The sequence below is a fragment of the Anolis sagrei genome, chromosome X (assembly GCF_037176765.1).
Source record: "Anolis sagrei isolate rAnoSag1 chromosome X, rAnoSag1.mat, whole genome shotgun sequence".
Taxonomy (NCBI): Eukaryota; Metazoa; Chordata; class Lepidosauria; order Squamata; family Dactyloidae; genus Anolis; species Anolis sagrei.
This window is the reverse complement of record NC_090034.1, coordinates 107,412,321-107,427,365: the sequence shown is the minus strand read 5'-3', so window position 1 is coordinate 107,427,365 and position 15,045 is coordinate 107,412,321. Positions and strand designations below refer to the sequence as shown.

Genomic DNA, 15,045 nt, shown 5'->3' with positions numbered 1-15,045 from the left:
TCCATCATTGTTTGAGTCCACAGTGATCTCTGGATGTGGGCGAACTACAACTCCAAAACCAAAGGACACTGCCCACCAAACCCTTCCAGTATTTTCTGTTGGTCATGGGAGTTCTGTGTGCCAAGTTTGGTTCAATTCAATAATTGGTGGAGTTCAGAATGCTCTTTGATTGTAGGTGAACTATAAATCCCAGCAACTAAAACTCCCAAATGTCAAGATTCTATTCCCCCCAAACTACACAAGTGTTCACATTTGGGCATATTGAGTATTCGTGCCAAGTTTGGTCCAGATCCATCATTGTTTGTGTCCACAGTGATATCTGGATGTAGGTGAACTACAACTCCCAGACTCAAGATCAATGCCCACCAAACCCTTCTAGTGTTTTCTGTTGATCATGGGAGTTCTGTGTGCCAAGTTTGGTTCAGTTCCATCATTGGTGGGGTTCAGAATGCTCTTTGATTGTAGGTGAACTATAAATCCCAGCAACTACAACTCCCAAATGACAAAAGAGTGAAAGACATACATTGGGTTGTTAGGTGTCTTGTGTCCAAATTTGGTGTCAATTCGTCCAGTGGTTTTTGGGTTATGTTAATCCCACAAACGAACATTACATTTTTATTCATATGGATTATTATTATTATTATTATTATTATTATTATTATTATTACTATGCTGAGCAAGGAATTCTGGGAGCTGCAGTGCAAAAAAAGTGGAATGAGGGTTCCATGCATAAGCCCTATTCAATCCACACGCATTTATACACTTGGTCCTCATCTCCGAGAAGCATCTTGTCATCTCTAAATGCAGATGTCCCAAAATCCCAGAAAATAATCCCAAACACTTGCCGGTCCCAAAGACTTTCGGAGAGAAAGGAGACTCAACCTGGAGTAAGTCAGCCCATTGTATGCTAATCAAGGCGGTCAGTTGAAACATTCACACCTAGCTCCAGCAGACAAGAATCCTTTGTCCCACCCTGGTCATTATTCCACAGATATATAAACCCATTTTTCCTAGTTCCAACAGACCTCACTACCTCTGAGGATGCTTGCCATAGATGCAGGCGAAACGTCAGGAGAGAATGCCTCTAGACCATGGCCATATAGCCCGAAAAAACCTACAACAACCCATTCACACCTGGCTCCAGCAGACAAGAGTCCTTTGTCCCACCCTGGTCATTCCACAGATATATAAACCCTTTTTCCTAGTTCCAACAGACCTCACTACCTCTGAGGATGCTTGCCATAGATGCAGGCGAAACGTCAGGAGAGAATGCCTCTAGACCATGGCCATATAGCCCGAAAAAACCTACAACAACCCATTCACACCTGGCTCCAGCAGACAAGAGTCCTTTGTCCCACCCTGGTCATTATTCCACAGATATATAAACCCATTTTCCTAGTTCCAACAGACCTCACTACCTCTGAGGATGCTTGCCATAGATGCAGGCGAAACGTCAGGAGAGAATGCCTCTAGAACATGGCCCTATAGCCCGAAAAAACCTACAACAACCCTGGAGTAAGTTGTTTGCTGCTGGTGAGATGCGCCCAGAAATGCTAAGCATCCCAAGGCGGCGCAATGGTGCCACTTAGTGGCCAAAGACCAAAGCATTAAAACATGAAAACAAAAGAGCAAAGAAGTGGGTTGCTGCAAGTTTTGGGGGCTGTATACCCATGTTCCAGCAGCATTCTCTCCTGATGTTTCGCCTGCATCAGTGGCTAATGGCATCTTCAAACGTCAGGAGAGAATGCTACTAGAACATGGCCAGACGGTTCCAAAAAAACCCACAGCAACCCAGTTTATTTATTTTATTTCTCGCGTCAGGGCAGCCAGTCAATTATATTACATTTCTAACAGAACAAAGCAAACAAACAGACAAAATACAAAATGTGTGAGTTTGGTAGTTGATTAAATGTCCTTTGACCAGTCTCTGGCCACTTGGAGTGCCTCTGGTGTTACCGCAAGAAGGTCCTCCATGGTGCATGTGGCAGGACTCAGGGTGCATTACAGCAGGTGGTCAGTGGTTGGCTCTTCTCCACACTCCAATGTCAAGGATTCCACTTTGTGGCCCCATTTCTTGAGGTTGGCTCTTCATCTCGTGGGGCCAGAGCACAGTCTGTTCAGCGCCTTCCAAGTCGCCCCGTCTTCCAGAGGGAGTCTCTCATTTGGTATCAGCCATGGATTGAGGTTCTGGGTTTTAGCCTGCCACTTTTGGACTCTTGCTTACTGAGGTGTTCCAGTGAGTGTCTCCGTAGATCTTAGAAAACTATGTCTGGATTTAAGTCATTGACATGCTGGCTGATACCCAAACAGGGGATGAGCTGGAGATGTCTCTGCCTTGGTCCTTTCACTATTGGCTGCTACTTCCCGGCGGATGTCAGGTGTAGACAGTGTAATTTTTCCCGTGGTGTAGGGCGCAGACACCCCGTGATAATGCAGCATGTCTCATTAAGAGCCACATCCACTGTTTTAGCGTGGTGAGATGTGTTCCACACTTGGCATGCATACTCAGTAGCAGAATAGCACAGCGCAAGGGCAGATGTCTTCACTGTGTCTGGTTGTGATCCCCAGGTTGTGCCAGTCAGCTTGCGTATGATATTGTTTCGAGCACCCACTTTTTGCTTGATGTTCAGGCAGTGTTTCTTGTAAGTCAAAGCACGGTCCAGAGTGACTCCTCCCAGGTATTTGGGTGCGCTGCAATGCTCCAGTGGGATTCCTTCCCAGGTAATAATCCTCAGAGCTCGGGATGCTTCTCAGTTCTTGAGGTGAAAGGCACATGTCTGTGTTTTAGATGGGTTGGGGATCAGCTGGTTTTCCCTGTAATAGGAAGTAAGAGCACCTAGAGCTTCGGAAAGCAACCCAGTGATTCCTGCCATGAAAGCCTTTGACAACCCATAGAGCGAAGAAGGGATGCTTGAGGCAGGTGAGGACCTGAGTTCGAATGCGTGTCAGGCCAGGTGACTGTGTTTACCCCATCTCTGATTCAATTCTCTTGCCTTCTCTCGTGTCTTTCCCCTCCAGATAAGCCCAACTTGCAGGGGGCGGGCACGACCGGAGGCATCATCGGCGGCCTCATCGCGGGTATCGTGGCCTTGGCCGTGGTGGCCACCGGCGTCCTCATCTGCCGCCAGCAACAGAAGAACCGCATGGATCATGAAGAGGACGAGTAAGCGAGCCAATCTGTGACTCAGTGTTGTGTGTGTGAGAGAAGCAAAGGAAAAGTCTAGACGTTCAAATCATACAGTTTGGAGGGACCCCCAAAGGCCATCCAATCCAACCCCCTTCTTCCAAGGAAGACACCATCCAAGCCTTCCCAACAGATGGCCATCCAACCTCGGCTTAAAAACCTCCAGAGATGGAGACTACTACACTCCCAGGCAGTCTACATTTCCCTAGACTTTGAAGGGACCTACCCGCTTCTGCCAGGTAGAGAGACACTATTCCTAACAGCCAGTAGGCTGGATGGCCATCTGTCAGGGGTGCTTTAATTGTATAGGCTGCAGCCTTTGCTTTAAATCCTCCAGAGATGGAGACTCTACTACACTCCCAGGAAGTCTACATTTCCCTAGACTTTGAAGGGACCTACCCGCTTCTGCCAGATAGAGAGACACTATTCCTAACAGCCGGTAGGCTGGATGGCCATCTGTCAGGGATGCTTTAATTGTGTAGGCTGCAGCCTCTGCTTTAAATCCTCCAGAGACGGAGACTCTACTACACTCCAACACAGTCTACATTTCCCTAGACTTTGAAGGGACCTACCCGCTTCTGCCAGGTAGAGAGACACTATTCCTAACAGCCGGTAGGCTGGATGGCCATCTGTCAGGGGTGCTTTAATTGTGTAGGCTGCAGCCTCTGCTTTAAATCCTCCAGAGATGGAGACTCTACTGCACTCCAACACAGTCTACATTTCCCTAGACTTTGAAGGGACCTACCCGCTTCTGCCAGGTAGAGAGACAGTATTCCTAACAGCCGGTGGCTGGATGGCCATCTGTCAGGGGTGCTTTAGTTGAGTAGGGTATTAGGAATTGTCCAAAACACCTGGAGGGCCAAAGTTGGCCCATGCCTGTGTAAGGAGAGCTGTTCAGCAGTGAAACTCTCTGCCTTGGAATGTGGTCGCAGCTTCTTCCTTGCAGACGTTTAAACAGAAGATGCATGGCCATCTGTCAGGGGTGCTTTAATTGTGTTTCTCCTGCATGGCAGAAAGAAGGGGGTTGGATTGGATGGCCCTTGGAGGTCTCTTCCAACTCTATTATTCTATGACTAGCTGTGCCCGCCACGCGTTGCTCTGGCCAACCTTCCCTCTTTCTCTCCTTTGTTCCCTCCTTCGTTCCCTCCCTCTTTCCTTCCTTCCCATCTTCTCTTCTTCCTTCCTTCTCTATCTCTTTCCTTCCTTCCCCCTTTTTCTTTCTCTTCTGTCTCTCTTTTCTTCCTTCTCTCTTTCCTTCTTTTCTTCCCTCCCTCTTTCTCTACATCTTCCCCCCTTCCTTCGCTCCCTCTTTCCTTCCTTCTTTCCCTTTTTTCTTTCCTTCTCTCCTTCCTTCCTTCTCTTTCTTTCCTTCCTTACCCCTTTTTCTTTCCCTCCCTCTTTCTCTCTTTTCTTTCTTCTCTACCTCTTTCCTTCCTTCTTTCTCTAACTTTCCTTCCTTCCCCCTTTTTCTTTCCCTCCCTCTTTCTCTCTTTCCTTCCTTCTCTCTTTGCTTCCGTGCTTCCTTCTCCCTTTCCTTCCTTCTTTTCCTTTTTTCTTTCCTTCTCTCCTTCCTTCTTTATCTAAATTTCCTTCCTTCCCCCTTTTTCTTTCCCACCCTCTTTCTCTCCTTTCTTCTTTCTCTACCTCTTTCCTTCGTTCCTTCTCTCTTTGCTTCCAAGCTTCCTTCTCCATTTCCTTCCTTCTTTCCCTTTTTTCTTTCCTTCTCTTCTTCCTTTAACTTTCCTTCCTTCCTTTTTCTTTCCCTCCCTCTTTCTCTCTTTCCTTCCTTCTCTCTTTGCTTCCATGCTTCCTTCTCCCTTTCCTTCCTTCTTTCCCTTTTTTCTTTCCTTCTCTCCTTCCTTCCTTCTCTAACTTTCCTTCCTTCCCCCTTTTTCCTTCCCTCCCTCTTTCTCTTTCTTCCTTCTCTACCTCTTTCCTTCCTTCTCTCTTTGCTTCCACGCTTCCTTCTCCCTTTCCTTCTTTCTTTCCCTTTTTCTTTCCTTCTCTCCTTCCTTCCTTCCCCCTTTTTCTTTCCCTCCCTCTTTCTCTCCTTTCTTCTTTCTCTACCTCTTTCCTTCGTTCCTTCTCTCTTTGCTTCCATGCTTCCTTCTCAATTTCCTTCCTTCTTTCCCTTTTTTCTTTCCTTCTCTCCTTCCTTTAACTTTCCTTCCTTCCCCCTTTTTCTTTCCCTCCCTCTTTCTCTCTTTCCTTCCTTCTCTCTTTGCTTCCATGCTTCCTTCTCCCTTTCCTTTTTTCTTTCCCTCCCTCTTTCTCTCCTTTCTTTCTTCTCTCTTTGCTTCCATGCTTCCTTTCCTTCTTTCTTTCCCTCCCTTTTTCTCTCCTTTCTTCCTTCTCTACCTCCTTCCTTCCTTCTCCCTTTCCTTCCATGCTTCCGTCTCCTTTTCCTTGTTTCTTTCCCTCCTTCTTTCTCTCTTTTCTTCCTTCTCTACCTCTTTCCTTCCTTCTCTCTTTGCTTCCACGCTTCCTTCTCCTTTTCCTTCTTTCTTTCCCTCCCTCTTTCTCTCTTTTCTTCCTTCTCTACTTCTTTCCTTCCTTCTCTCTTTGCTTCCATGCTTCCTTCTAGTTTTCCTTCTTTCTTTCCCTCCCTCTTTCTCTCCTTTCTTCCTTCTCTCTTTGCTTCCACGCTTCCTTCTCCTTTTCCTTCTTTCTTTCCCTCCCTCTTTCTCTCTTCTCTTCCTTCTCTACTTCTTTCCTTCCTTCTCTCTTTGCTTCCATGCTTCCTTCTAGTTTTCCTTCTTTCTTTCCCTCCCTCTTTCTCTCCTTTCTTCCTTCTCTCTTTGCTTCCATGCTTCCTTTCCTTCTTTCTTTCCCTCCCTTTTTCTCTCCTTTCTTCCTTCTCTACCTCTTTCCTTCCTTCTTTCTTTCCTTCCATGCTTCCGTCTCCCTTTCCTTGTTTCTTTCCATCTTTCTTTCTTTCTTTTCTTTCTTTTTCTCCCTTCCCTCCCTCTTTCTTCCCTCTTTACTGTATTGTCATTTAGCTTTTTGTCATTACCTTTTTGGGGCTTTTGAAGTCCCTTCTGCTGTGTTTTCCAGTGTTTTTATGAGTGATAGTCATAATGTCCAAATTTGTCTTGTGTCCAAATTTGGTGTCCATTCGTCCAGTGGTTTTTGAGTTCTGTTAATCCCACAAACGAACACGACATTTTTATTTATCTAGATATTAGCCTTTCTTTCTCCAAGCTCAACAGACCCATCTTTTGGTTTCCACACCTTGGACCACTTTGGTGGCCTTTCTCTGGACCTTCTTCCACCTTGCCCATCTCCTTCTTGAATAGCTTTGCCCAGAACCGGACGTAGAGCTTATTATTCCAGGCGAGGTCCAACCAAAACGAAAACAGAACGGGACTAGGACTTCCCTTGCTTTGGACACCAGGCTCCAATGTCCTCATAGAATCATAGAATCATAGAATCAAAGAGTTGGAAGAGACCTGGTGGGTCATCCAGTCCAACCCCATTCTGCCAAGAAGCAGAAATATTGCATTCAAAGCACCCCTGACAGATGGCCATCCAGCCTCTGCTTAAAAGCTTCCAAAGAAGGAGCCTCCACCACACTCCCTCCGGGGCAGAGAGTTCCACTGCTGAACGGCTCTCACAGTCAGGAAGTTCTTCCTCATGTTCAGGTGGAATCTCCTCTCTTGTAGTTTGAAGCCATTGTTCCCTTGCATCCTAGTCTCCAGGGAAGCAGAAAACAAGCTTGCTCCCTCCTCCTCCCTGTGGCTTCCTCTCACACATTTATACATGGCTATCATATCTCCTCTCAGCCTTCTCTTCTTGAGGCTAAACATGCCCATCTCCTTAAGCCGCTCCTCATAGGGCTTGTTCTCCAGACCCTAGTCTCCAGGGAAGCAGAAAACAAGCTTGCTCCCTCCTCCTCCCTGTGGCTTCCTCTCACATATTTATACATGGCTATCATATCTCCTCTCAGCCTTCTCTTCTTCAGGCTAAACATGCCCAGCTCCTTAAGCCGCTCCTCATAGGGCATGTTCTCCAGACCCTAGTCTCCAGGGAAGCAGAAAGGAAGCTCCCTCCCTCCTCCTCCCTGTGGCTTCCTCTCACATATTTATACATGGCTATCATATCCCCTCTCAGCCTACTCTTCTTCAGGCTAAACATGGCCAGCTCCTTAAGCCGCTCCTCATAGGGCTTGTTCTCCAGACCCTTGATCATTTTAGTCGCCCTCCTCTGGACACATTCCAGGTTAGAGTCAATATCTCTCTTGAATCCTCATTCCCAACGTCCTCGTTCCCTTTTGTCGTTGCAGCTTGGAAGGGCCTCCGCCGTACAAGCCGCCCCCGCCTTGCCAGCTGTCTGACGAAACGGAGCCGGTAAGTTTTCGTCTCCACACTGCTTACGGCACGGAGTGCTTCCCAATCTGGTTCGCATCTCCAGACACTTTGTCAGGCGAACGCCTTCCAAATCTCACTCATCCTCTTTGCCAGCCTTGCGCAAGCGTGGACGGGCTGCATGCCGCTCCTTCTGCCCACTCCTTCTGCAGAGCTTTGGGAAACTATCTTTCCTTTTCCTCTTGGAACTGCAACTTCCGGAAGATCACTTTGGACAATTCTGGAAGTTGTACTTACTCCTAAAATGACATTGGCATTCTTAGAGATGGCAAATCGCCGAAAGGAAAGAGTCCATCGGTCGATGCTGGGCTTTGATTCCTGCAATGCCATTCCAATACTCTCCGTTGCTCACAAAAGAAAATCTGTTCCCTAAGAACCCAAAAGACAAGTATCCACTATTGTAATAACACAAAGGTGTAAATGTGATTAAACATATAATTAGTTCAATTTATTTATTTACTGTATCAGAAGTCAACCGAGGGTTCAATTGTATTGTAGACGGATGGATGGATGGATAGATAGAGAAGTAGATAGGTAGGTTGGTAGGTAGATAGGTAGGTAGGTAGGTAGATAAGTAGGTAAGTAGGTACATAGGTAGATAGATGGATGGATGGATGGATGGATGGATGGATGGATGGATAAGTAGGTAAGTACGTAGGTAGATGGATGGATGGATGGTGGATTGGTAGGTAGATAGATAGGTAGGTAGATAAGTAGGTAGGTACGTAGGTAGATGGATGGATGGATAGATAGGTAGGTAGGTAAGTAGGTAGGTACATAGGTAGATAGATGGATAGATAGATAAGTAGATAGGTAGGTTGGTAGGTAGATAGGTAGGTAGGTAGGTAGATAAGTAGGTAGGTAGGTAGGTAGGTAGGTAGGTACGTAGGAAGATGGATGGATGGATGGATAGGTAGGTAGGTAGGTAGGTAGATAAGTAGATAGGTAGGGTGGTAGGTAGGTAGGTAGGTAGGTACGTAGGTAGATGGATGGATGGATAAGTAGGGAGGTACGTAGGTAGATGGATGGATGGATGGATAGATAGGTAAGTAGATAGGTGGGTTGGTAGGCAGATAGGTAGGTAGATAGATAGGTAGGTACGTAGGTAGATGGATGGATGGATAGATAGGTAGGTAGGTAAGTAGGTAGGTACATAGGTAGATAGATGGATAGATAGATAAGTAGATAGGTAGGTTGGTAGGTAGATAGGTAGATAGATAAGTAGGTAGGTAGATAATTAGGTAGGTAGGTAGCTACGTAGGAAGATGGATGGATAGGTAGGTAGGTAGGTAGGTAGGTAGATAAGTAGATAGGTAGGGTGGTAGGTAGGTAGGTAGGTAGATAGATAAGTATATAGGTAGATAAGTAGTTAGTTAGGTAGGTAGGTAGGTAGGTAGATAAGTAGGTAGGTAGGTACGTAGGTAGATGGATGGATGGATGGATGGATAGGTAGGTAGATAAGTAGGTAGGTACGTAGGTAGATAGATGGATGGATGGATGGATGGATAGATAAGCAGATAGGTAGGTTGGTAGATAGGTAGGTAGGTAGGTAGGTAGGTAGATAGATAGGTAGATAGATAGGTAGGTAGATAAGTAGGTAGATAGGTACGTAGGTAGATGGATAGATAGATGGATAAGTAGATAGATAAGTAGATAGATAAGTAGGTAGGTAGGTAGGTAGGTGGGTGGATGGATGGATGGATAGGTAGGTACGTAGGTAGATGGATGGATGGATGGATGGATAGATAAGTAGATAGGTAAGTAGGTAGGTAGATAGATAGGTAGGTAGATAAATAGGTAGGTAGGTACATAGGTAGATGGATGGATGGATGGATAATTTCCCGACTACTTTGTTCCTGCTCATCTTCCTACCTAATTGGATTTACCTATTTCTTTCAAGTGCGTTTTACTTTCCTGCTTTTTAATTATCTTCAATGAAAGGATTGTTTTCCCGATCCAACGGTGTGGTGTTCAAAGTCAGAGGGCTTTTCCTTTCCTGGAAAATTGCAAATGCAGCAGTCCTATGTTTTGCTGTCTGTGCAATGGCTTTGACTATGCAGACATATTCATCGAACTAGTTATAGGTTTGATTACATTTACACCTTGGTATTATTGCAATAGTGGATTCTTGTCTTTTCAGTTGTGCAAATTCTCGCATTTTTGGAGCGTATGGCTCCTGGCAAGCGGAAAGGGTTGGGTGTGGTTCTCAGCATCACCTTCCTGCTCTTTGCAACGCTTGGTTGCTGCAACTTGCAAAGGCGTGTCTCGTGTTACGACGGTTTGAAAGTCATGAAGATTAAATTGCACCCTGTTTTATATACATATATATATACACACAAAGCTCCTTTGCATGGCCCAAACACTAGCTTGCTTGCTCTAAGGAGATTGTGGCCTGCCTTTCTCTATCCGAGGGTGCGACTCCATCTTCACGGCTTCTGTGGTTTATTCCAGGTTCCTCGCCCCAATGAGGTTGAAAATATCCCGCTCAAAAGTTCCTATTTGGAACCCACCGAGGATCCCTTTGGAGGGGTGGCTCCCACCGCAACGGAGGTGAGGGCAAGCTGGTGGCCGAGCGAGCAAATGAGCGGGGAAAACAACGGATGCCATCGCATCGTCGCGTCGTTCTGCCTGGCGTTGGGAATGCAAAACCAGTTCTGTATTCCTTTGCAATCCGAAATGGTTTGCAAAGAAATACAGAACTCGTGTTGCATTCCCAAATCCCAGGCTGAACGTGATCGGAATGGCAACGGAAATCAATAATCACGAAGGAGAGTTTGCTTTTGCCTGAGGCTACAGGGAAGCAGCACGATCCCTTCTCCGTAAATAAGTATTTTTTTCCTCCAAAGAAACTTCATTCTCCACATTTCTAGCATTGCAGAGAATGGATGCAAAAATTATTCATACGTAAAACTCAGCCCTAGCTTCTGCCAACCTAGCAGTTCGAAAACATGCAAATGTGAGTAGATCAATAGGTACCGCTCCGGCGGGAAGTTAACGGCGCTCCATGCGGTCATGCTGGCCACATGACCTTGGAGGTGTCTATGGACAACTCTGGCTCTTCGGCTTAGAAATGGAGATGAGCACCACACCCCAGAGTCAGACATGACTGGACTTAATGTCAGGGGACTACCTTTACCTTTACCTTAAAACTCTCTAATTTCCTGTGGTCACTTCCCTCCTTTTTTTGGAGTGCCAATACAATATTATTATTGTGTTGTTGAAGGCTGTCATGGCTGGACTATCACTGGTTGCTGTGAGTTTTCCGGCCATGTTCCAGAAGCATTCTCTCCTGACGTTTCACCCACATCTATGTCAGGCATCCTCAGAGGTTGTGAGGACATTCCACAGATATATAAACCTCACACAGACCTCACAACCTCTGAGGATGCCTGCTGTAGATGTGGGTGAAATGTCAGGAGAGAATGCTACTGGGACATGGCCATAAAGCCTGAACAACTCACAGCATGGCCATGAAATCCTTCAACAACAACTCCAACAGCAACATCATCATCATCATCATCAACAACAACAACAACAACAACAACAACAACAACAACATAATAATAATAATAATAATAATAATAATAATAATAATAATAATAATAAATGGGTTGTATGGCCATGTTTCAGAAGCATTCTCTCCTGACGTTTCACCTCTGAGGATGTCAGGCATCCTCAGAGGTTGTGAGGACATTCCACAGATATATCATCATCATCATCATCATCATCACCAACAACAACAACAACAACAACAACATAATAATAATAATAATAATAATAATAATAATAATAGTACATGGGTTGTATGGCCATGTTCCAGAAGCATTCTCTCCTGCTGTTTCACCCACATCTATGTCAGGCATCCTCAGAGGTTGTGAGGATATTCCACAGATATATAAACCTCACTTGTTTAGTTTTCCAACAGATCTCACAACCTCTGAGGATGCCTGCCGTAGATGCGGGTGAAATGTCAGGAGAGAATGCTATTGGGACACGGCCATTCAGCCAGAAAAACTTACAGCATGGCCATGAAATCTTTCAACAACAACTCCAACTCCCACAGCAACAGCAACATCAACATCATCATCATCGACAACAACAACAACAACGTCATAATAATAATAATAATAATAATAATAATAATAATAATAATAATAATAATAATATATGAGTTGTATGGCCATGTTCCAGAAGCATTCTCTCCTATTTCGAATAGACCTCACAACCTCTGAGGATGCCTGCCATAGATGTGGGTGAAATGTCAGGAGAGAATGCTACTGGGACATGGCCATACAGCCTGAAAAACTCACAGCATGGCCATGAAAGCCTTCATCATCATCATCATCATACATGGGTTGTATGACCATGTTCCAGAAGTATTCCCTCCTGCCGTTTCACCCACATCTATGGCAGGCATCTTCAGAGGTTGTGAGGTCTGAGTGAGGTTTATATATCTGTGGAATGTCCTCACAACCTCTGAGGATGCCTGACATAGATGTGGGCGAAACGTCAGGGGAGAATGCTTCTGGAACATGGCCATACAACCCATTATTATTTTGTTGTTGTTGTTGTTGCTGCTGTTGTTGATGTTGCTGTTGGTGTTGTTGTTAAAGGATTTCATGGCCATGCTGTGACTTTTTCAGGCTGTCTGGCCATGTTCCAGAAGCATTCTCTCCTGACGTTTCACCCACATCTATGGCAGGCATCTTCAGAGGTTGTGAGGACATTCCACAGATATATAAATTTCATTCAGACTGCACACCCTCTGAGGATGCCTGCCATAGATGTGGGTGAAATGTCAAGAGAGAATGCTACTGGGACATGGCCAGACAGCCTGAAAAGCTCACAGCATGGCCATGAAAGCCTTCATCATCATCATCATCATCATTATCAACAACAACAACAACAACAACATCATAATAATAATAATAATAATAGTAGTAGTAGTAGTAGTAGTAGTACATGGGTTGTATGGCCATGTTCCAGAAGCATTCTCTCCTGACGTTTCACCCACATCTATGGCAGGCATCCTCAGAGGTTGTGAGGACATCCCACAGATATATAAACCTCACTCAGACCTCACAACCTTTGAGGATGCCTGCCGTAGATGTGGGTGAAATGTCAGGAGAGAATGCTACTGGGACATGGCCATACAGCCTGAAAAACTCATAGCATGGCCATGAAAGACAACAACAACAACAACAACAACAACAACAACATAATAATAATAATAATAATAACAATACATGGGTTGTATGGCCATGTTCCAGAAGCATTCTCTCCTGACGTTTCGCCCACATCTATAGCAGGCATCTTCAGAGATTGTGAGGACATTCCACAGATATATAAACCTCACACTGACCTCACAACCTCAGAGGATGCCTGCCATAGCTGTGGGTGAAATGTCAGCAGAGAATGCTACTGGGAAATGGCCATACAGCCTGAAAAACTCATAGTATGGCCATGAAAGCCTTCATCATCATCATCATCATCATCAACAACAACAACATAATAACAATAACAAGAACAATAATAATAATAATAGTAATAGTAATAATAATAATAGTAGTAGTAGTAGTACATGGGTTGTATGGCCATGTTCCAGAAGCATTCTCTCCTGATGTTTCGCCCACATCTATGGGAGGCATCCTCAGAGGTTGTGAGGTCATTCCACATTGCCTCATTTCCAACAGACCTCACAACCTCTGAGGATGCCTGCCATAGATGTGGGCAAAATGTCAGGAGAGAATGCTACTGGGACATGGCCATACAGCCTGAAAAACTCACAGCATGGCCATGAAATCCTTCAACAACAACTATGACAATATAATAATAATAATAATAATAATAATAATAATAATAATACATGGGTTGTATGACCATGTTCCAGAAGCATTCTTTCCTGACGTTTCACCCACATCTATGGCAGGCATCCTCAGAGGTTGTGAGGACATTCCACAGATATATAAACCTCACACAGACCTCACAACCTCTGGGGATGCCTGCCATAGATGTGGGTGAAACGTCAGGAGAGAATGCTTCTGGAACATGGCCATACAACCCATTTATTATTATTATTATTATTATTATTATTATTATTACTACTACTACTACTACTACTAATACTACTACTACATTGTTGTTGTTGTTGTTGTTGTTGAAGGATTTCATGGCCATGCTGTGAGTTTTTCAGCCTGCATGGCCATGTTCCAATAGCATTCTCTCCTGACATTTCACCCACATCTATGGCCAATCTATGTATTATTATTATTATTATTATTATTATTATTATTGTTATTATTATTATGTTGTTGTTGTTATTGCTGTTGTTGTTGTTGTTGTTGGATTTCATGGCCATGCTGTGAGTTTTTCAGCCTGCATGGCCATGTTCCAATAGCATTCTCTCCTGACATTTCACCCACATCTATGGCAGCCAATCTATGTATTATTATTATTATTATTATTATTATTATTAATATGTTGTTGTTGTTATTGTTGTTGTTGGATTTCATGGCCATGCTGTGAGTTTTTCAGCCTGCATGGTCATGTTCCAGTAGCATTCTCTCCTGACTTTTCGCCTGCATCTGTGACTAATGGCATCTTCAGAGGTTCTGTTGGAAAGGAGACAATGGCGTGTATATAATATCCCTGTGGAATAATGTCCCGAGTGGGAGAAAGAACCCTTGCCTATTTGAAGCAAGTGTGAATGTTGCCATTAGCAAGTTTGAATAGCACTGAGTAGCCATGAAGCTGCAAAGCCAATCAGTGAGGGCATTTGCATAGAGGTAACCTGGCTTCTGTTGCTTGGAGACATCCTGTGATTGGGAGGTGTTCACTGGCGCTTGAATGATTTATTACGATTAAGAGATCAAACAAAAACAAGTAGAACCCAACAAAGTCACATAAAAACAAACACTACGACTGGCACTTTTGTTGTTTGTTGTCTGGACTTCTTCTGAGTGGCGTTCCTTATTGACTGTTTTGATTCTGGTATTTTTTGGCAACCAGATTTTGTCCATTTCCATGGTTTTACCAGAATCAAGATAGTAAATATGGAATGCCACTCAGCAACAGGAGAACTCCCGACAGCAAACACCCAAGTTCCAGTTAACACCTCCCCAAAAGAGGATGCCTCCAGGCAACAACAGCCATAGAATCATAGAATCAAAGAGTTGGAAGAGGCCTCATGGGCTATCCAGTCCAACCCCCTGCCAAGAAGCAGGAAATCAAGATAGTAAATATGGAACGCCACCCAGAAACAGGAGAACTCCAGACAGTGAACACCCAAGTGCCAGTTAACACCTCCCCAAAAGAGGATGCCTCCAGGCAACAACAGCCATAGAATCATAGAATCAAAGAGTTGGAAGAGGCCTCATGGGCTATCCAGTCCAACCCCCTGCCAAGAAGCAGGAAATCAAGATAGTAAATATGGAACGCCACCCAGAAACAGGAGAACTCCAGACAGTGAACACCCAAGTGCCAGTTAACACCTCCCCA

At 44.7% G+C, this 15,045-nt stretch overlaps 1 protein-coding gene across 2 annotated transcripts in view; it reads left to right on the top strand.

Moving 5' to 3' along the window:
• Positions 1–15,045, top strand: part of LOC137095010 (nectin-2-like) — a 152,287-nt gene that overhangs the window by 129,366 nt on the left and 7,876 nt on the right. For both annotated transcript variants that reach the window (XR_010908755.1, XM_067461152.1), the window contains exons 6-8: positions 3,019–3,163; positions 7,467–7,530; positions 10,000–10,098. Coding sequence is in view for 1 of the 2 variants with exons in the window: in XM_067461152.1 (XP_067317253.1) it covers positions 3,019–3,163; positions 7,467–7,530; positions 10,000–10,098 (308 nt within the window). In the remaining variant the exon portion in view is untranslated. The remainder of the gene's footprint in view (positions 1–3,018; positions 3,164–7,466; positions 7,531–9,999; positions 10,099–15,045) is intronic.